Here is a 22,443-nt window from a genome sequence, read left to right on the forward strand (position 1 = left end):
ACACACACACAAACGCGTGTGTGTGTGTGTAAGAAATAAAGATAGGAAAGATTAGCTTTTTTAAAAAGCACTATCTACTGCTAAGAGGATAGATGTAGATCATCGGATCTGTTTCATTTAGAAGAGTGAAGTAAAGTTTCACATGTTTCTTTATAAAGCCGTTCCATGCGAAATCTTAGGCGAAAATTAAACTAATAAAATGTTATTTTATTAGTTTAATTTTCGCCTATGGTTTCTCATGGAACGGCTATGTACTTAATAACTCCAAAGAAATGTTTGTAATTTTTAACTTAAGAGGTGGCGCTCTGCAGCGAGGTTGCTACATAACGGCATGTCTCTGATGTTCTTTGTTTTGTATGATGTTAATCGATGGTTGGTGAAAATCGTGCCTGTGAGTGACTAAATAAATGAGATGACGTTAATTAACATCATTGGATGTAAGTAATTTAGATATTTTTTGCAATATGTGGAGTTTTATGGAGGCCATAATTTTTGTAAGTACTGTATATGCATATCTGTTCTGATCACATGGTTTAACTAATATGGGGAATGCAGGTAACTGCATGAGGATGAGTGCAATCAACGACGTCGTTCGTCACGTGGTCTAATGCGGACATCACACGTTCAGCACTAAGGCCGCACTATTAGACGGATTTTGCGATCCCCTTTTAACGTACTGTATTAGCACACGGCAGGATGAAGTTAGTAATTTTCGCCCGCCCCCTCATATATAAAGGAGGCACATGATTAAGTCTATAAGCTTATCAGAATTTCCGCTTTCTTGTAATGTGAGAGATTTTTTTTTTTTTTTTTTTGTCTTGCTGTAACAATTATAAAAATAGGCACACCCTAGGTGTGACTATTTTATTTGATGTTTTCTTTTAATCCCCTTTTATAAAGGAGACGCGTGATTATTTTTACAAGCTTTTTCGGGTTTCTGGTTGTTTGCTGATTTCGTATTACGCAACAGTTTTTTTTTTTTTTTTAATCATTTCATCGGTACAAAAATGTATGTCCTCTACGCTGCGTTCAATTCCGAGGTACTTAATTTTTTGTACAGGCTTATTCAGGAATTTCGTATGCCACAAATAGTTTTTATTATTTGCTAAGTGTCAAACATAACTGGTTTTTACAGCATCCTAGGCGGGCTTAGAATTTTCTTATTTTATGTTCTTAGGCGTTTGTTTTTGTGATGTTTTTTGAGTAGCATAATTTAAAAATAGCAACTTGAATTTAATGATTGTGAAATTAATACGGAGAATATTAAACTTTATCTAATGATCATTCCAAGTTGCTGTTTTTAATTGATACATACCTCATACCAATTCATACATCAATTTAAAAAAAAAATAAAGAAAAGCGTCAGAACATAAAATAAGAAAATTAAAATGGCAGAATCCGTTGAGTGGTACGGCGTTATGCTCAACGGTGTCACAGGGACTTCTCTAATTGCACTCATCCTAAGACTAAATAGCTATTTAGAGCCTTACTCTGTTATTTTCAATGATCAAAAGTGGCATCACATCCAGTGCCGTCGCTAGCGCCGCGATGTGCTGGGCGGTGATGGGAAAATTATCATGGAGGATTTACACTCTGCGAATCAGGTGTCTACATTAAAAACTCTTAATTTTGTTAAAATTCTGGAAACAAATTGACATAAACATCACGGGTGAGTCACGAAAAAGATCACTGTTGATTTCTCATGAAATTTAAGGATTTGGAGCTGGAGGAATAACCTGTTAATATACTTTTTTTTTTCAAAATTCTCCTCGAGTTGATTTGTTACCATTATACTCTGCTTATGACTATTGGTAAGCAGATATCTCAATTTGTACTCTTTCTTTTGTACCCTAATTTTCTTCTATTGTGCTTGGAATTTAGCCATTTCTGGTATCTCTCTATTTTATCAACTTTTATGTTACAGTTTGTAGTCTTCTTTCTATTCCAGTTACTCTACTCCTGAATATTTTTATTGCTGCTTTTCTCGTGATTTTTCCATTCCCCTTCTCTGTCATTAATTATTATTGTGTGATATAGTTATTATTATAAACAAATTACTCATTGAATTCAGACCTAATTCATATCACAGAGTTTGGGAAAGTAGATCTAGTGAGAAACCTGAGAATATAAGTTCAGCTAGTGTATGCTGCCAGGCTTAATTGTAATACAGATGGCAATGACAGGAGTTATAACTATAAGAGTGAGAGGAGTTATGAAATATATAAATCTCATGTGAGGAAAGTTATGATTTACAAAGAGCTAAGTTGGAGTGTGAAAAGAAATTAGCTGCACAGGCTAAAGGCAACCCAAAAGAATTTTATCATTGTTATGCTGCAAGTAAAAGGGATGAATATGGAATAACCTTAGTGAATGCAGATGGTACTCTTTTGTCCGAAGAAGATGCAGTTGTTCATATGAGTGCTCACTTCACTAAGATATCAACCTAGATTCATTGCTACCATTACATTGAATGAAGAGATAGAGGATCATGAGCAGGTTCTAGAGCTGTTACATAATCTCCATAAGGATTTGGAATAGGGACCGAAGGGATATTAGCATATATGCTAAAAGAATGTTCACCAGAAGTGGCTAGGTCCTTGATATGTTTATGATTTGAGTCTTAGCTCAGGAAAGGTACAAAAGGAATTATTATTATATGGGGTCTCCATGGAGTCTGGACGCTCATCATGGGAGATCCAAGCTATTATACGTATAAAGCCTGTCATTCCTCTCCTTTAAATTCATTCAGTGTCAGGGAACTCAGACTAATTCTAGCAATCCATTGTACTCATTTACTACTCTCCATGCAAAAAATATGATCTGTGCATTCCTTCTTACTACACTCTTACACATCTTCCACAGATGGCCCTTGGTTCTCTATCATATATTGAAAAATTTCCTTTGAATCAATTTTATAAATCCCCTTTAATATTAAGTTTTTGTCATGTCTCCTCTTTTCTGCCTATGAACTAAACTTTGTAACCCACAAACTTTCAGCCTATCCTTGTAGGGAGCATTCCACAGACCTGTCACCAGCTTAGTCACTCATCTCTGAATCTTCTCTACCACCTCCTACTCGCAAAGAAACCCAGATTTTCAAATCTCTGCATGGTAATCAATATGTTAAACAATAACTTTATAAAGAGGGATGATGACTTCCCTATCTCTACTTGTTAGTGTATTCTTCAATATCCAAGTAATCCTTTGAGCAATTTTATCAACTTTTGTAATATGCTCTCTGAACTTAAATTCTCTATCTGCTGTTATCCCCAAGTCCCTAGCCTCATCAATTTCCTGCAATCCAATCCTATCAATATGATAATACCAACTTTTTCAACCCAAAGTGCATAACCATACATTTTGCAACATTAAATCCATAATTGTTATCCTGTGCCCACAATGCCAATTTATTTAAATCATCCTGTAGGATATCTACATCACCTTTATCAACTATTGTTTTCCCCAGTGTTGAATTATCAGCAAACAACCAAATATAACTTCTTAATCTTTTCCTATATAATGGATATACAAATTAGAGTAGCAGCATTAGTATATAGAAACCTGAGATACTCCACTAGTCACCCTCATTCTCCTAGATTCCACTTTACCATATACTACTCTGGTGTCTTTCTCTTAGCCATCTCCCTATCCATGCTACTAGTTTCATATTCTTTCCATTTGCTCCAATTTTGTAATAGTTTTCCATGTGGTATTCTGTCAAATGCTTTCACAAAGTCCAGCAGTATCATGGTGTGGGCATTTCCTTTATCCACTTCTGCTGTCACTTTATTATAAAATGTGAATAAATTACTAAGACAGGATCTGTCCTTTACAACGCCATATGGCCACTATAGAATATTGCGTCCCTATCCACCCAATGTTGGATTTTATCTTTAACCAACTTACCCTCTTTCCACTTCCCTGAAACTGAGATAGCATAACTTTATCAGAGGCAGTGCCAATTCTCTTGCATATTGACATGTTACGTTCTCTGACATCCATCTTCTTGTACCGTTGTGTTCATTCATGTTCTTGAATATGCTGAACACTTCCTCTTCACATACTTCAATTTTGATATGCAAAATTATACATATGATATCAACTACCTGGATGATTCACCTTTGAAAAATGATCACTCAGCAACTCCATTATTTATTTTGCGTTGATCACCTTCCTACCATGAGCATCGTGTAAAGTCCCCATAAGTCATTTTATCTCTTTACTACATAACCACAAAACACCTTTTGGTTTTATTTTGGCCTGCTTAGCTGATTTTTTCTCATAATTTGATATAGCCTTTCTTACCAAACACCTTTTTTACTCGCAAATTGTACTGCTGATAAGTATGCTGAGCACATTTTTCCTTATGTTATCCTTCACAATGTTTTCTCTTTTTGCAGATTTTGCTTTATATCTCTACTCATTCACTTAATTCCCACTTGGTTTATCCTCCTAACCTTGAGTATATTAAGTCTGCTACTGCTTCTCAATTTCTGACCACTTTCCATGCACTACTGATATTCTCTCTTTGTAACCTGTCAAGCTATGACACTGCTTCAAGATGACTCCTAAGTCTGTCATAATCACCAGCTTTATAGTTCAACATAGGTTTATTATCTTCACTGAGAAATCCCCATGTTTAGCAACTTCCCAGAACAAAACTGCATTGTCATTCTCCCCAATTTAAGGCCAAATGTCTACCTTGGTTATGGATATACAGAGGGTGATCATAATTAAAGTATCTCTGTTTAAGGCCTGGTGGAGCACCATCCAGTAATCCACATGCTGCAAAACTTTGCAGGAATACATTTGTACATCATGTAAAGTAATATCTGAGAAAAAAAAAAGTTCCAAAATTCACCCACCAGGGCCATTATAAACACGAAATGCATGAAAATTGCATATGATTTCTAAACCCCTACCAGGTGCCAGGAGGGTTTAAAAAGATGAAAACAGGATTTATCCGTTAATTCTAGTTGTTAATACAGTCCACAGTAATGGCACTAACCTTGTTCTAATGTGCTTTGATCATGAAGCTGTACTACTTAAACAACTTGAATGCTGTTGCTGCACTCTGCGAATTTCATCAACTGAAGAAACGTCGACAAGGTTCACTATCTCCATGTGTTCGACAATGCATGATTAGTTGTTTTGAAGAAACAGGATCATTGGGAATTAGATCTGGCAGAGGTTGCAAACCAATCAGTTTACAATAAGTGAATGAAGTTTCTATTGTGGTGGTGACCATGAAAAAAACATTGGTTCCTGCACTGCACATGCTGTATCAAAACATGGATGTGCATTACACAACTTTCTGGTAAAGTATGAAAGATTCTGCATTTCTACCCACACAAGATAACTTGAAAATTGACTGACACTTGCTTTAACATTCTTTGTTTGAGTGGAGTTTGACGCTGCATGACTGTGGATGATTTTGCAGAGAGATGAAGCTCTCTTTCACCTCAACAAAGCTGTGAATACTCACAATTGCAGAGTATGGACTACGCAAAACTCGCATGCAGTCCAAGAAATTCCTTTCGATTCACCCAAAGTTATTGCCTTGTGATAGTTTACAGCTTCTTTCATCATTGGACCATTCTTCTTTGAGGACATTGGCCATTTGGGTCCTGTGACCTGCTCAGTTACTGTCGAAGTATCACGATATGATAAACAATTTTGTTGTGACACAGCTACAGCAGCACCTGTGTATGGATTCAGTCATTTTAATACAGGATATGGGGCCCTTCCACACATCGATCAATCTGTACAGGAGGCTCTTCGAGAACAGTTCATGGAAGGTAGGGTGGTCAGCCATGCATTTCCCACTGCATGGCTGCCTTGTTCACCCTATCTTGATCTCCTGTGGCTTCTGGCTCTTGGGATTTCTGAAAGTCGGAGTTTATCGGGATCATCTTGATCACTTGCCAGCATTGAAAGACAGCATAATGCATCGTGTGCATAACATCAATCCTGATCAGCTGCGTTTTGCCATTGAACATGCTGCATAAAGGATGCAATTTGTGGCATACTGTGAAGGGCAGCATGAGTACAGCCTATGAATTATTATTACGGGCAACTCCAAGTAGTCCTTGTATTCATCGAGGGAGGCCCTAAACATCATGTCAAGAACAACTATTCAACATCCACTCAGTATCTATCATACTTTGCCTTGAACTCATTCACAGTCTTGGCACCTACAATAGACAGGCAGCTTATTCCACTCATTCACCACTCTCCAAGTAAAAAACCTAGTTCTAACACCCTTGCTAACCACACTCTTGCTCAGTTTCCATGGATGGTTCCTAGTCCTCCCACCACCAGTCCTATTCTGAAAAATATCCTCTGAATTAATCTTATAGAAACCCTTCAGTAATTTGAATGTATCAATCATATCGCCCCTTTTCTGCCTATCAACCAATTTCTGCAACCCACAAATCTTCAACCTGTTCTCATTCCATAGACCTGCTATCAGAATGCAAATTGCAGAATGCATAATGAAAGTGAATAAATATGTTATTTATGCTTATGTTGCTTTTCTCCTTCTTACATGTATAAAAAATTACATCTACTTTTGGTACATCATTCAGTCAGTACCCCATGTTAATGAAACAACACTGATACCCATGTTAATGAAACAATTGTTGGAGGGGAAGAAGTTCCAATTTTGAAGTCAAAATGTACTGATGTAAGTTTTCTTGATTTTTCCCATGATAACTAAAAGATCAGAAATAGCATGACACGAAAACTTTGAAATTCAAACGTAATGCAGGGTGCTTCAGTTGTGTTAACAAGGCACTGTCCTGAAGATCCTGTATATTTGCCTTTTTTATTGATGCAAATCAGCCTCCAATTCCTGAAAAAAACTTAGTTTGTTGAGTTTAATCAGAGACAAGTAGGAATCACTGATACTTGTAACTTGCATTTGAAATGAAGTAATAATGGTTGAGAGCATTATTGATGAAATGCATTGTTTTATATCACTCCACAGAAGAGAGCCCACAAATCCTATAGCATATCAATGCCATGTGTGGGCAAGGATCAAGAGAAATCTGTAGTCTTGAAAAATACTTAACGATGGTTGTTTTACAGAAACAAGGTAAATGGAATGAAATGAATAGCAGGTCCTATGATTCACCAACACCTGCTGAAGGAAGTTGAGCAGCTGTTGCTCATGGTACTAGGTTTAGAATAAGTGGGATCATGAGATATGTCAGTTCTGCCTAATAGCATCAATGAATGTAGAAGAGATAGTGTAGAAACCATCTTTGAGACATTGCCTGAGGAGAATTTCAGAGAGTAGTTATCTGCTGAACTCTCCCTCTTCTAATGAAAGCAATATTTCAAGGTTAAATGCACACAAACATGATGCTAGTTTTTATGGAAGCAGTACATGCTATATAAGCAATGTGCTTATGCCAGGAAAGTCCTAAGGGTAAGTGTCACTTTCAGAAATCTGGTCTTGACTGTTAAGCTGAGTATTATCAAAAGTAAATGAAGAAAGAACTAGGTTCCTCTTTTTCAAGGGAAAAGAAAAATCAAATTTTTTTTGAAGGACTCAATATGAAGCTAAACTTTCATTATCTCATTGAAGAATGGTATTGAGATTAGAGGTGTCTACAGAGAAAAGGAACCCCCACTCCTGAATTTTACTCTGAGTAGTTGAAATTTCTTAAATACACATGAAAAATGAAAAGTTGGTTCACAGTAGGAAATGATTGTCAGATATGCAAAAATATTTTGGGAAAATTTGGAGAAAAGAGCAAAGCTAAAAATAATGGCAAATATCTGTTGGATTTCTCCTAGGACATGGATTGGTTATTACTGACACAATGTTCCAACATAAAAATGTGCACAAATTCACATGGAGAGAAGATGCAAGGAATAAGAAAAGTCTCATTGACTATGTTATTGTTGATAGTGATGTTTTTTCACTTGTGCAGGACACTAGTGTACAGATGATTTGAAATTGGAAATCATCACCATTTAGTCTTGAGCAGGATAAAATTGAATTTCTTATTGAAAGTAAGAACATGTAAGAAAGTTTTAAAGCACATAAAAGTTGACCAGCTCTCAGATGTGAACTGTAGACTAAAATACTCAAACATTATTCAAGAAAAAATGAGTTTGAGAACAGTAACCAAACATTGGAGATTTTGTGGCAAGTCCTGAAGAAAACATTGATTCAGCCAGAGAGGCATCTACTGAGGATTTCTGCAAGGATAGAAAAATCACAACTCCATGGTGGACAAAGGAAATTTAAAGAGGCCTTGAAGGAAAAGAAGAAAGCATATCAAAAGTTTCTGGCAAATAAGTCAAGTTGTGCCCTTAGAGAATACAGAGACAAATGTAAGAAAGCTAAAGACTGTAAAACTAGCAAAAAAGAAGTCATGGGAAGACTTTGGTAAGAACATAGAATATAAATATCACGAAAGTGGCAAGATATTCTGGAAGTTGTTGAAAAAGTTCAGAAATGGAGGAAATAGTGCTGTAAAAGGAATTAGAGATGATAAAGGTGACATGAAAACTGGAGAAAAAGATATCTTGATGTATGGAGTAATTACTTCGAAAAATTGCTAAATGAAAAAATCAATGACAGCACATTGGTAAAAAAAAAAAACACTGACCAGAATACATATGAATATGTATTCATGCAATCATGAATACATATCCATACTTGAAGTAGAAAAATCCATCAAAAGCCTGAAATGTGGAAAGGCAGCTGGAGTAGATGATGTTCGAACAGAAATGTGCAACTATGGGAGTGTAAAAGTCTTGCAGTGACTGCACTGTATAGTTCAGAAGGCTTGGCCAGAGGGACGAATTCCTGATGATTGGAGTAGATCTCTTACAGTACCCACATATAAAAAGGGATATAAAACTGAATGTGAGAATTACAGAGGTATTTCTCTACTGAGTTTTTCTGGTAAAATTTATGCAAGTATACTTGAGAAACAGTTGAGAAGGATTGTGAAAGAGAAACTTGGTGAAGAACAAGCTGGATTCAGGCCAAACAGAAGCAGTCAGGATCAGATTTTCACTTTACAACAAATAGTTGAGAAATCATGGGAACATAACAAAGATCTGTATTTAAGTTTTGTATACCTGCAAATGGCATATGACAAGATGCCAAGAGAGAGAGAGAGAGAGAAGCCATTCAAAACCCTACAGTTATATGGTATCAATGGGCATTATATCAAGCAATACTTTGTCTTTATTTGAGTTGTCAGCAGTTAGAATCAAAGGAAGTACAGGAAGATGGTTTAATGTTACAACTGGTGTCAGACAAGGATGTGCAACAATACCTTGCTTAATCTGGGTAATCAGTTCCACCAATATCTCGGACTGTTTGAAACCGGAATAATCGAGGAACTAAATACATACAAAGTATGATAATTGGTTCCAAAAAAAAATATTCTCCCTGTTTTTCAATAAATAAAACAAGATTAATAAATTCAAATGTCTTTATCAAAAATAATTAAACAAAAAATGCATGTTTTTCGTAATTCATTTTGTATTCTCTAACAATTGCAATATAGATGTCTGCACATTTTTCTTCTTTAGTTTTTTTTCTCTTCATACATTTCTTTGTAGCAACGAATTGCATTGTTTATCATTCGGCAAATTGAAATGCTGCCTTCAATATTGGGATCAACTTCCATGATATGCTCTGATAAGGTTTCAACCATTCCAATAATTTTTGCCGTCGTTGTCTAAGTTGTACTCCTGCTCTTCATAAGCTCATTATTCATCCATGTTAATAAGTGTTTCATTATCCAGTTCATTAGTGTTTGATTCAATGCACTCAATTACGTTGACCTAATCTAACTCTGAAATCAAGTTGCTGTCCAATTTCCACTATGTTGTTAGTGACTTCCTCATCTTCTCGTGGTGCACCCTGTTGGCAATTTGGGATTTAGCCGACCAAATTGTATTCTTATTTTAAACCAAAATATAGAATGATGGTACAACATGACAAAATTTCATGCTGGCTGGGGTGTCGCCCGCTTAAACAAGGCCCCCCGTTGTTTTCGCCAGGGAACCAGGGCGAACAGCGAAAAGTCAGCTACTGGAACAAATCTGAAAATAAATCCCAACCCAACATCACCAGAGTTAAAGATCGGTACTATCAATGTAAGAAGCCTGAATGGCAAAGAAATGGAGCTAGCTGAGGAATTAGATAAGTACCAGATCGACATAATAGGGGTGACTGAAACAAAAAAAAAGACCAAAACTGGTGAGATCTTTCTGAGCAATAAATACAAAATGTTATATTCAGGCAATGACAATCAAGGAAAAGAAGGAGTAGCCATAGTATTCAACACAAAATACGAGGCTAATCTTCTTGAATGGCAGTCAGTCTCAAGTAGAGTAACGTGGGCAAATACGAGAATGGGGAACTGGACAATGAGACTTATTTGTGCCTATGGTCCCACAGAAGGTTCTACTAAGGTAGAAGTGGAGGAATTTTTTGAGGCTTTAGAAAAAGCAACTGACACAATGAAAAATGAAAAGTTGGTCCTTGTTGGGGATCTAAATAGCATAGTAGGAAATGATAGGAAAATTTCGAGAAAAGAGCAAAGCTAATAATACTGGCAAATATCTGTTGGATTTCTGCTCAGGACATGGACTGGTTATTACTAACACCATGTTCCAACATAAAAATGTGCACAAATTCACATGGAGAGAAGAGGCTAGGAATAAGAAAAGTCTCATTGACTATGTTATTGATGATAGTGATGTTTTCTCCCTGGTGCAGGACATCAGAGTTTACAGAGGATTTGAAATTGGAAGTGATCACTATTTAGTCTTGAGCAGGATAAAATTGAATTTCATATTGAAAAGAATAACATGTAAGAAAGTTTTAAAGCGAATAAAAGTTGAGCAGCTCTCAGATGTGAACTGTAGACTAAAATACACAAAGATTATTTGAGAACAGGAATCAAACCTTGGGGATTCACTGGCAAACTCTGAAGTAAACATTGATTGATTCTGCCAGAGAGGCATGTGGTCAGGTTATCTGTAAGGATAAAAAAATCAGAACTCCCTGGTGGACACGGAAGTTAAAGAGGCAGTGAAGGATAAGAAGAAAGCATACCAAAAGTTCCTGTCAAATAAGTCAGCTTGTGCTCTTAGAGAATATAGAGACAAATGCAAGAAAGCTAAACACTGTGTAAAACTATCTAAACAAAAGTCATGGGAAGACTTTGGCAAGAATATAGAAAATAAATATCAAGAAGGTGGCAAAATATTCTGGAGGTTGTTGAAGAAGCTTAAGAATGGAAGAAAGAGTGCTGTAAAAGGAATTAGAGATGATAAAGGTGACATGAAAACGGGAGAAAAAGATATCCTTGAAGTATGGAGTAATTACTTTGAAAAACTGCTAAATGAAACAAGCAGCGATGACAGCACAGTGGTAAAAAAAACACTGACCAGGCATGCAGTCAGGAATACATATCCATACTAGAAGTAGAAAAAGCCATCAAAGGCTTGAAATGTGGAAAGGCAGCAGGAGTAGATGATATTCGACCAGAAATGCTGAAGTATGGTGGTATAAGAGTCTTACAGTGGCTGCACTGCATAGTTCAGAAAGCCTGGACAGAGGGACGAATTCCCGATGATTGGAGTAGAGCTCTCATAGTACCCATATATAAAAAGGGAAATAAAACTGCATGTGAGAATTACAGAGGTATTTCCCTACTGAGTGTTCCTGGCAAGATCTATGCAAGTATACTTGAGAAACGGTTGAGAAGAATTGTAGAAGAAAAGCTTGGTGAAGAACAAGCTGGATTCAGGCCAAATAGAGGCTGTCAGGATCAGATCTTCACTTTACGACAAATAGTTGAGTAAGCATGGGAATATAACGAAGATCTGTATTTAAGTTTTGTCGATCTGGAAAAGGCATGCCAAGAAAAGGCATGCCATTGAATAGCTTCTCTCTTGGCACAAGGTGCCAAGAGAGAAGCTATTCAATACACTTCAGTTATATGGTATCAATGGGGCATTATATCAAGCAATACTTAGTCTTTATTTGAGTTGTAAGTCAGCAGTTAGAATTGAAGGAAGTACAGGAAGATGGTTTAATGTTAAATCTGGTGTGAGACAAGGATGTACATTATCCCCTCTGTTATTCATTATCTATATGGATCACATTATGAAGGAAAGTGGTATTAAACATGATATCAAAATTGGAGATGTTAATGTCAGCTCTTTGCTTTATGCGGATGATGTTATACTTCTAAATAAATCTGCTACAAGTCTGCTAGATTCTCTGACTAAATTGAATAGCTGTTGTAATAGATATGGTATGAAGGTCAGCAATAAAAAGACAAAGACAATGAAAATAGGCAGAATCATTGAAAATGTCAACTGTGTTGTGAATGGAGAACCTGTGGAACAAGTAAAACATTTCAGCTATTTAGGCACGATTTTTACTGAAGATGGTAAATTAAATATAGAAATAGACAACAGAATCAGCAAAGCTGGTATGGTGGGAAGTCAATTGAATAAATTCATATGGAATAAGAGAGAAATCAGTCGGAACACTAAATTAGCTGTGCACAAGACAGTGTTCAAACCAGTTTTAACTTATGGATCTGAGAGCTGGGTCAGAAATAAAAACACTTGACCAAAGACTAGAGACCACAGATATGAGAGTCCTGAGAAAGATTATAGGCATGAACAGATGGCATCAATGGCAATATCATATTAAAAACAAGTATATTAGGAAAGAACTTGACATTGTCAGCATCCAGGAATGCATTAGCAGAACTAATCTTAGGTGGTATGGTCACTTAAACAGAATGGGCAAGGAAAGATTAGCAAAACAAGTGTTCTCTGCCAGGTTGGCAGCAAAACAACCCAGAGGAAGACCAAGATATAGGTGGATTGATACGGTACAAAATGCTTTAGACGATAGAAATATAAGATCTGATAATGTTGGAGTCTTGACAAGTAACAGACTGATTTGGAGGAAAATTGTAGATAGGAAATTATACATCCCTTGAGGGTACATGGCAGGAATTTGATGATGATATTAGTGACTTCAGCAATATTAGTTTCAAAACCAATGAAATGATTTGCTCAATGTGGTGTGATATGTTTCCATAATGCTCTCATATTGCATGCTGTTAATTCATGCCATGCTTCAGCTATATTTTCGATAACATTTCTGATGTTGTAGCTATTCCAAAATTCCGTTAAAGTAGGTGCATTTTCTCCTGTTGTAGCTTTTATGGCTTGCAAAAAAGTGTGGCGCAATAATAGGCATTAAATGTTGCAATGACACCATGATCCATTGGTTGGATCACCGACGTCGTATTTGGTGGAAGAAAAGTTATTTGTACATTTTCATTTAAATCACAAAGACCAGACGGATGACCGGGGGCATTATCTAAGATCAATAAAATCTAATCTTCTTTCTCTGCAATAACGTTCTATTGTAGGGCAAAAATAGTTGGTTAACCAATCTTCAAATAATACTCTTGTGATCCATGCTTTTGTATTTGAATGCCAATGGTTATTTTTTGAATGTATCAAAAAATAATCATTGGGAGATTATTTTTTGATACATTTTTAAGAGCTCTAGGATTTTGTGCATGGTACACAAGCATCGGTTTTAATTTGAAATCCCCTGCTGCATTTCCACCTAATAACAGTGTGAGATGGTCTTTTTAAATTTTATATCCAGGGTATGACTTTTCATTGGCTGCTATAAAAGTGCGTGACGGCAACTTTTCCAGAATAATCCCATTTCAACAATGTTAAATATTTGTTCATTTTTGTAGCCACCTTTTTGTATGATTTCACTCAATTCCTTCGGATATCTTGAAGCAGCCACTTTATCTGCACTGGCAGATTCGCCAACAATACATTGGAATACTAGTTTGTTGCTTAAAATGAAAAAACCAACCATGACTTGCCGTAAAATTTTCACTAGTTCCCTCATCTTCATTTTCTATATCATCAATAGTCTTCAAGTCATTCTAAAGACTTAATGCTTTGGCTTGAATTTCCATTTGACTAAGCAGAACTCTCTTTTGAATTAAGTCTTCGATCCATATGGATAATAGCCGCTTCTGGTTTTAGTCACTATTTTTGATAAATAAGAAGTCGTAGCCATACCTTGCGATTTGTATTGATTTTTTTTTTTTGATAAGTTTTCGAACTGATGACTCGTCCATTCCTTTTTCACGGCCTATTTTAGCAAAGGATGCATCTTCTTCATGAAGCTTGATTATATCGAGCTTTTGTTCTGAAGTGAGCCATTTACGTTTCTTGGTGACAGAATCACTTTCCCGTTTTCTTTTTGCACTCATTATGTGGTTTTTTAAATGGGATTAAAATTTAATTATTACAAATCAACTTTACGGTAGATTTATGCATTGGAAACTGATAGACAAAGAAGTTAATTTAACATTAAAATTCACAAATGTCTACTGCTTTCTTGTACTATACATGTCTTGCACATTAAGACATTGAACACAATGCCGTGTTTACATTCTCGCCGAGTCTAGGTACATACATATACAACAGGGAACCCCCCAAAAAATTGAAATATTGTATCACATACCTTTAAAACCGCATAAAAAATAAACCATACAAAAAGAGACGACTGTATAAACTGGGAAAAAAATGAACATTTATGTATAAAAAAAAATTATTTTGTGTGCTAATTTTTTTGGATTTAAAACCAGACTATATTGAATCCGGACTGATCGAAGCCAGACTATGCTAGGTATTGCTGTACATTATCCCCTCTGTTGTTCATCTGTATGGATCACATTATGAAGGAAAGTGGTATTAAACCTGATATCAAAATTGGAGATGTTAAGCTCAGCTCTTTGCTATATATGGATGATGTTATACTTCTAAATAAATTTGCTAGAAGTCTGCAATATTTCCTTACTAAATCGAATTACTGTTGTAATAAATATGGTATGAAGGTCAGCAATAACAAAACAATCATCATCATCATATTCCTGCCATGTACCCTCAAGGGGTGTACAGGAGCATTGAAAATATTAACTGCATTATGAATAGAGAACCTATAGAACAAGTAATACGTTTCATCTACTTTGAACCAATTTTTAATGAAGATGATAAACTAAATATGGAAATAGAAAATGGAATCAAAAGCTGGTATGGTAGGAAGTCAACTGAATAAATAAATTTTATGAAAACCATAAATTTATATGGAATAAGAGAAATTAGTCAAAACACTAAATTAGCTGAATACAAGACTGTGTTCAAACTAATTTTAACTTGTGGATCTGAGAGCTGGGTTAGAAATAAAACACGTGACTGGAGACTGTACATATGAGTCCTCAGAAAGATTACGGGCATGAACAGATGCATGAATGGCAATATCATATTAAAATGAAGGGTTTTAGGAAAGAACTTGACATCATTAGCATTTAAGAATGTGTTAGCAGAACAAGTGTTTGCTAAACACTTGTTAGCAGAACAAGTAATTAGCAAAACAAGTGTTCTCTGACAGATTGGCAGGAAAAAGACCCAGAGGAAGACCAAGATATTGGTGGACTGATACAGTAAAAAATGCCTTAGAAGATAGAAATTATAGATCTGATAACATTGGAGTCTTGACAGGTAATGGATTGATTTGGTGGAAAATTGTAAATAGGAAGTTTAGTAATGATGTAAGTTTTTCATGTAGTACTATATTGAGAGTATATGTCAGGAATTTGATGTATGCCTGTTATGCAGAACAAAATCTATGCAGGATGCATATAATTGTCAATTCATTTTTGTGTTGGTCTTTATTATGTGGAAGAAAATTGACTTCGGTTCAGAGAACTTGTTTCGGAGTCAAAGATAGGTTTAGAAAAGATGGACAATCATGTTTTTACTCCCAGAAACTCGGGTTTGTCATGTAAACTCATAATTGATGTAGAATCCACACTATACCAGACAATAACATATCATGTTAGAGATCACAAAATTATAGAATTCGTTTTGCATCTCTTCACTGGATATTGCTTAAGATTAGTGATAGGCTTGGGCTAGCTGTCTCTGATTGGCTACTGGTGGAGATTGAACTATCCAGTCAGTCTTCAAATGTTATTGCTAAAACAGCCTGGCTTACTGTCTAATGGAATGAAAGGCATTAGGGGATATTTTTATATTATATCACTTATATGTATATTATGCATTAATGTTGGAAAGATATGTTTATGAAATTTTGTCTTTTAGAATAAGCATAATGAAAGCCAAAATTGCCTTGAGAGCTTGAAGCAAACCTCTCGGGCATGTACAGGATTTGTCAATGGCCTTTGAAATGTGGGATTCACATAAATTATGCTTTAATCTTTCTTTAAAACAAAACAAAACAAAAAACTGATAATTAAATTATTTTATTACTTATAATTTTCCATTAATCTCTTGCAAGTATTTATTCTAATTTATTTTTAATTTTCTTAGGGGGGAAAAAAAGTTGATCATCTGCCAGGAAGAAAAGCCAAAGGTTTATGTGAACAGCACTGTGGAAATTTTTCCACAAATGATCTTTTTTGGAAAGCTTATTCTTCTAAAAAGTGCCAGAATCATAATTCCTAGATGGCAGTAGAAAAACTGACACAAATATAGCTTGTGAAGAAATATTGTACAACTGGAATAGAAACATCCCTATCAAATCAACTCTATTCTTTGCTTGAATTTATTGGAGTAGTCGACAAAATGGATATGGAATTTTAAAATAATCCTAGAATAGAACTCTTGAAACAAGACAGACTAAATCATTCTCACTGGAAGAATTAAAAGGAAAAACATACATAAACTTGAACCAAATGCAAAGTGATAAAATGAGTTCTAATTCAAGAATTGTAAGAAAAAAATTAATCCGTCCACTACCGAAACATATCTGTGAAGTTTGTGGCAAAGTATTTAGACCGTTAAGTAAATTGAAATATCATTTATCAATTCATGCTAAGGAGAAACTATTTTCTTGTGAAACTTGTGGCAAGTCATTTACCCGGTCTTGTTATTTGAAAAGTCATTTATTAGTTCACTCTAAGGAGAAGCCATTTTCTTGTGAAACTTGTGGTAAGGGGTTTAGCTGGCCTAGTAATCTGAAAACACATTTATTAGTTCATACTCGGCAAAAACCATTTGCTTGTGAAACTTGTGGAAAAGCTTTTTCGCACTTGCGTATCTTGAGAACTCATTTATTAATTCACACTGATGTAAAACCATTCACTTGTACAATTTGTGGTAAGGCATTCGCCCAGTCTAGAGGCCTGAAAGTACATTCTGTAATTCATTCTCAGCGAAAAATATATTCTTGCGTAACTTGTGGAAAGGGGTTTTGGAAATCTAGTGACATGAAAAGACATTTAGTGGTTCACACTCGTGAGAAGCCATTCTATTGTGGAACATGTGGAAAGGCGTTTTCATACTCATCTAATCTGAAAAACCATTTATTAATTCATACTCAGCAAAAACCATTTACTTGCATAACTTGTGGAAGGGCGTTTTCGCGGAAAGATGTATTGAAAAGTCATTCTTTAGTTCACACTAAAGAGAAGCCATTCTCTTGTACTATTTGTGGCAAGGCTTATTCGATATCACGTAGCCTGAAATCTCATTTATTACTTCATTCTCTACAAAAACCATGAAACTTGTCCAAAGTGCTTTTGCATTCCTTAATTCATATCTAAGAATGATAGCTTTTCTCTGGGAATATGGATTATTCAAGGAAAGTTTTTTGATTAAGTGATGTGAAATTCACTGATTTAATTCTTGGTGAACAGTAATTGCACATGACAATTTGAAAACTGCAATTTCTGTATTAAAAAACATGGTTTTGCATTCCTTGGTGTAAAGTGTGCAAAGGGCACTTTTTTGAAAAATAAGTTATAAAAAAATATATATAACAGGAATAATTCTTGCTTTAGTTTGCAGGAAAGCTTTCTTTTGAAATAATATTCAGTTCATACATTTATTTCTTAAATGTAGAAATAATTGCAAACAAGGTGCGCATAGAAAATCATTTGAAAACACTGCAATTATAAGGGGTAAATGGAACATTATACAGAGCAATACAGAGTCTGTATTTGTCAGTCAGGAGTTAGTATTGAAGGAAATATAAGAAGATGATTTGATGTAAAATTAGGAGTAAGACAAGGTACATTATGTACCTTGTCTTTCATAATGTGAGAGGTGATAATGTACATTATCACCTCTCACATTATGAAAGAAAGTGGCATTAGGCCTGATATTAGAATTGGATAAGTCAAACATTATTTCTTTTCTTTATGCAGATGCTGTACTTCTGTGCACATCTACTCCAAATCTCTGGGATTCTTTAGATTGAATAATAGCAGCTGTAACAAATTTTGCATGAAAATCAGCAATGAAATAGATCAAACTATGAAAATAGGCAGGAACATAGAAAACTTCAGCTACATTCTGGAGATTCCATAGAGCAGTGGTTCTTAATTGGTGTTCCCTGGAACACTAGTATTCTGCGAGAAGTTCTGGAATTTGTCATTTTAAAATAATTTGTGCTGACAAATTAATTTAATGATGGTTTAATTGATGTTTACTTGATTATCAATTATTAATTTATACATTACAAAATAACCAAGATGTTCCATGAAAATTTCAGGATTTGTGAATTGTTCTGTTGTCGAAAAAAGTTTGAGAAACACTGCCATAGAGCAAGTGAAATGTTTCAGCTATTCAGGCATAAATTTTAGTGAAGAAGGCAAGTTAAATATGGAAATACAGTAGAATAAGCAAAGCTGGTATGGTGGGTAGCCAGCTGAATAAATTTATATGCAATAAGAGAGAAATTAGCCAAACGCCAAATTAGCAGTATAAAAGATGGTGTTCAAACCAGTTTTAAGTTATGGATCTGAGACTTGGATTAGAAATAAAGCTTTTGATCAAAGACAAGCCTACAGATATGAGTTCTCAGAAAAATTAGGGGAATGAAACAATTGCAGAATCATCATCAAATATTGATGGTGTATCCTGTACTCTCAAGGGATGTATAAGATATGATAGTACTACATTGTATAACTAAGATGAAAAGCCAAAAGGCTATTTTTTTTCTGGCGAGGTTGATATAAGTTAAGGGGATAAAAATCCCTTCTTGTTTTTCAGCCAGTAAGCGAAACTAAGATCGAACACTACGATCTGTAACGTTTCATGCCGACGAACTGTCAGCGTATCCAAGCGTAAGTGACCACTTGGTAGTGCGACACCACGGCAACTCGTTGCAAAGGTGAAGCAAGCTTCCTCACTATTCTTGATATTTTCTCATAATGTAAAACACAGCTCTTAAGAGATGTAGTACTGTTTTACATTATGAGGAGAGGTCACTACCCAGACCGGTTTCAACCTTTTTTGAGGTCTCATTATCAGAATCTTATATTTCTAATCTTATAAGATCTGATAAAACATTATCAGATCTTATATTTCTATTTTCTAAGGCACTTTTTACTGTATCAATCTGCCTATATCTTGGTCTTTCTCTGGGTCTCTTTCCTGCCTACCTATCATAGAACACTTGTTTTGCTAATCTTCCTCTCCCATTCTGCTTAGGTGATGAAACTACCTGAGATTAGCTATGCTAACACATACTTGGATGCTAACAATGTCAAGTTCTTTCTTAAGATCCCTGTTTTTAATATAATATCCATTGATTCCATCTGTTCATGTCCTTAATATTTCTCAGGACTCATATCTGCAATCTCTAGTCTTTGGTCAAGTGTTTTATTTCTAACCCAGCTCTCAGATCCATGAGTTAAAGTTGGTTTGATTACTGTCTTGTGTACAGCTAATTCAGTGTTTTGACTAATTTATCTCTTATTCCATATAAATTTAATCAGTTGACTTCCTACCATACCAGCTTTATTGATTCTGTTGTCTATTTCCAGATTTAATTTACTGTCTTCACTAAAAATTGTGCCTTTGGTAGTTGAAATGTTTCACTTGTTCTAATGGTTCTGTATTCACAATGCAGTTGATATTTTTAATGCTTCTGCCTAATTTCATTGTCTTTGTCTTGTTATTGCTGAACTTCCTACCAAATCTGTTACAACAGTTATTCAATTTAGTCAGGGAATCTTGCATTATAAAATATTAAATAAATCATTATCAAGATTTATTTAAAAGTATAAAGCATCCACATAAAGTAAACAGCTGAGATTAACATCTTCAAATTTGATATCAGGTTTAATACCACTTTCTTTCATAATGTGATTTATATAGATAATAAATAACAGAGGGGATAATGTACATCCTTGTCTGACACCAGATTTAGCATCAAACCATCTTCCTGTACTTCTTTCAATTCTAACTGCTGACTTACAACTTAAATAGACTAAGTATTGCTTAATATGATGCCTCATTGACACCATATAACTAGCATTTTGAATAGCTCTTCTCCTGGCACCTTGTCATGTGCATTTTCCATATCTACAAAACTTAAATACAGATCTTTGCTATTTCCCATGATTTATCCACTATTTTTTGTAAAGTGAAAATCTGATCCCAACAGTCTCTATTTGGCTTGAATCCAGCTTGTTCTTCACCAGGTTTCCCTTCCACAATCCTTTTCAATTGTTTCTCAAGTATACTTGCATAAATATTACCAGGAACACTGACAGTGGAAATACCTCTGTAATTCTCACATTTAGTTTCGTTTCCTTTATGGATGGATGGATACTATGAGAGCACTTCTTCAATCATCTGGAATTCATTCTTCTGCCTGGACAGAAGAAAGAATTCCTTCTGAACTATGCAGTATAGCCAATGTAAGACTTTTAGACCTCTATACTTGAACATTTCTGCTCAAATATCATCTACTCCAGCTACCTTTCCACATTTCAAGCTTTTGGTTGCTTTTTTCTTTTCTATTCGTGATTGCATGCCTATAGTGTTTTTTACCACTGCTGTGACTGATTATTCCATTTATCAATTTTTCGAAGTGATTACTCCATACATCAAGGATATCTTTTCTCCAGTTTTCATGTCACCTTTATCATCTCTAATTCCTTTTACAGCACTTTGTTTCCTTTTTGAGTTTTCAACAGAATCATATTAAAAATGAATATATTAGAAAGAACTTCACATTATTAGCATTAAAGAATGTGTCAGCAGAGCTAATCAGCAGTAATTTGGTATGATCACTTTAATAGAATGGTGAAGAAAGGATTAGCAAAATAGGTTTTTGATGCCATGATGCAGGAAAGAGACCCAGAGGAAAACCTAGGTCTAGATGGATTGATTCAGTCAGAAGTGCCTTGGAAGCACAAAATGTTAGATATGACAATATTGAGTGCTCACTAGTAATTTAGAGAAAAATTAACTAATTTAGAGAAAAATTGTTCATAGAAGATTGATTATAATGTAAACTTAATCATGTAGTGCATGTAACCTGAACACCCCATAAGGGCAGATATAAGGAAATTGATGTTAAATATCTCTACTCTCTACACATTGCATACAGGGAGCTCAGATATACACTTTTTTGATTCTCTGCATTTGGTCAGAGTAGCTTCATTATAATGTACAACAAAATGTATTGCAAGTTTCATGCATTCTGCAAGCATTCACTTAGATACAAATTCTTCTCCGTTTGGTTATTATAACTTGATTTAATATATTTTGTCTTGTTTTAATAGTGAATACGACTCTTAGAAGAGTTATGCTGTTCTTTTGTTAATTTATGTGTTTATAATATTTGTATGCAGTTTTCTGTTATGCGCAAAACAGCACTGATGTAATTAACCCTGTTTTATGTGATTAAATAACTTGGCTTTGAGTTGTATATGTGTAATTTTATTCAAGGAATAATTTTTTCTTCTTTTTTTTTTAATAGTGAATATGACACATAGAAGAGTTATGCTGCTCTTTGATTAATTTATGTATTTATAATATTGATAACTCAAATACTAAAAGTATTTGTGTTATTGAAATGATTATAGAACAGATCAATTTCACTGATTATTTTAGTGCTCAAACTTAAATTATTTTGTAATGAAAATGTTAATTACAGACAATAATTCCCAGCCATTTGGAGAATTGGCTGGGGATTATTATCTGTCCTTTTATTATTCACCACTCAATATATACTGTTCCATCTAACAGTCTGATAGTATCACTTTATGTGGATGTTGTCAGCTAAAACTATTTGGACACCTTACATGCCATGCTATGGAAATTTCAGATATGCAGAGAGTGTCTGTGTAAATGGCATTAAAAGATGGGATGTGCTGCATATTTTGTATGGCAATTGATGTCAATATACCACATTCAGCTGAACTGACAGACTTCCAATAAATGTGGATTTTCATGGACGGGAAATGAAGAGGAAACTATTCCATTCTGTGTAATTTGTGGTGAAACTTTAAAAAATGAAAGCATGAAACCATGTAATTTAAATTGCCATTTTGAATCGAAACATAATGAATGCAAGGA

General features: G+C 34.9%; 1 protein-coding gene across 2 annotated transcripts; it reads left to right on the top strand.

Moving 5' to 3' along the window:
* Window positions 1-305: 305 nt before the first annotated feature.
* On the top strand, window positions 306-21,785 carry LOC150098689 (uncharacterized). Of its 2 annotated transcripts, none has more exons than XM_090404864.1 (2): window positions 306-437; window positions 16,438-21,785. In XM_090404864.1, the coding sequence occupies exon 2, from the start codon at window positions 16,803-16,805 to the stop codon at window positions 17,628-17,630; it is 828 nt and encodes a 275-aa protein (XP_090260990.1). In that variant the 5' UTR covers window positions 306-437; window positions 16,438-16,802; the 3' UTR covers window positions 17,631-21,785. The 2 variants fall into 2 exon arrangements, with proteins under 2 accessions (XP_090260990.1, XP_090260991.1); XM_090404865.1 differs by lacking the exon at window positions 306-437 and adding an exon at window positions 1,617-1,669.
* The last annotated feature ends 658 nt before the right edge of the window (window positions 21,786-22,443 follow it).

The sequence above is a fragment of the Typopeltis vanoorti genome, chromosome 15, assembly GCF_054136105.1.
Source record: "Typopeltis vanoorti isolate ZY-2024b chromosome 15, IOZ_Tvanoo_1.0, whole genome shotgun sequence".
Lineage (NCBI taxonomy): Eukaryota > Metazoa > Arthropoda > Arachnida > Uropygi > Thelyphonidae > Typopeltis > Typopeltis vanoorti.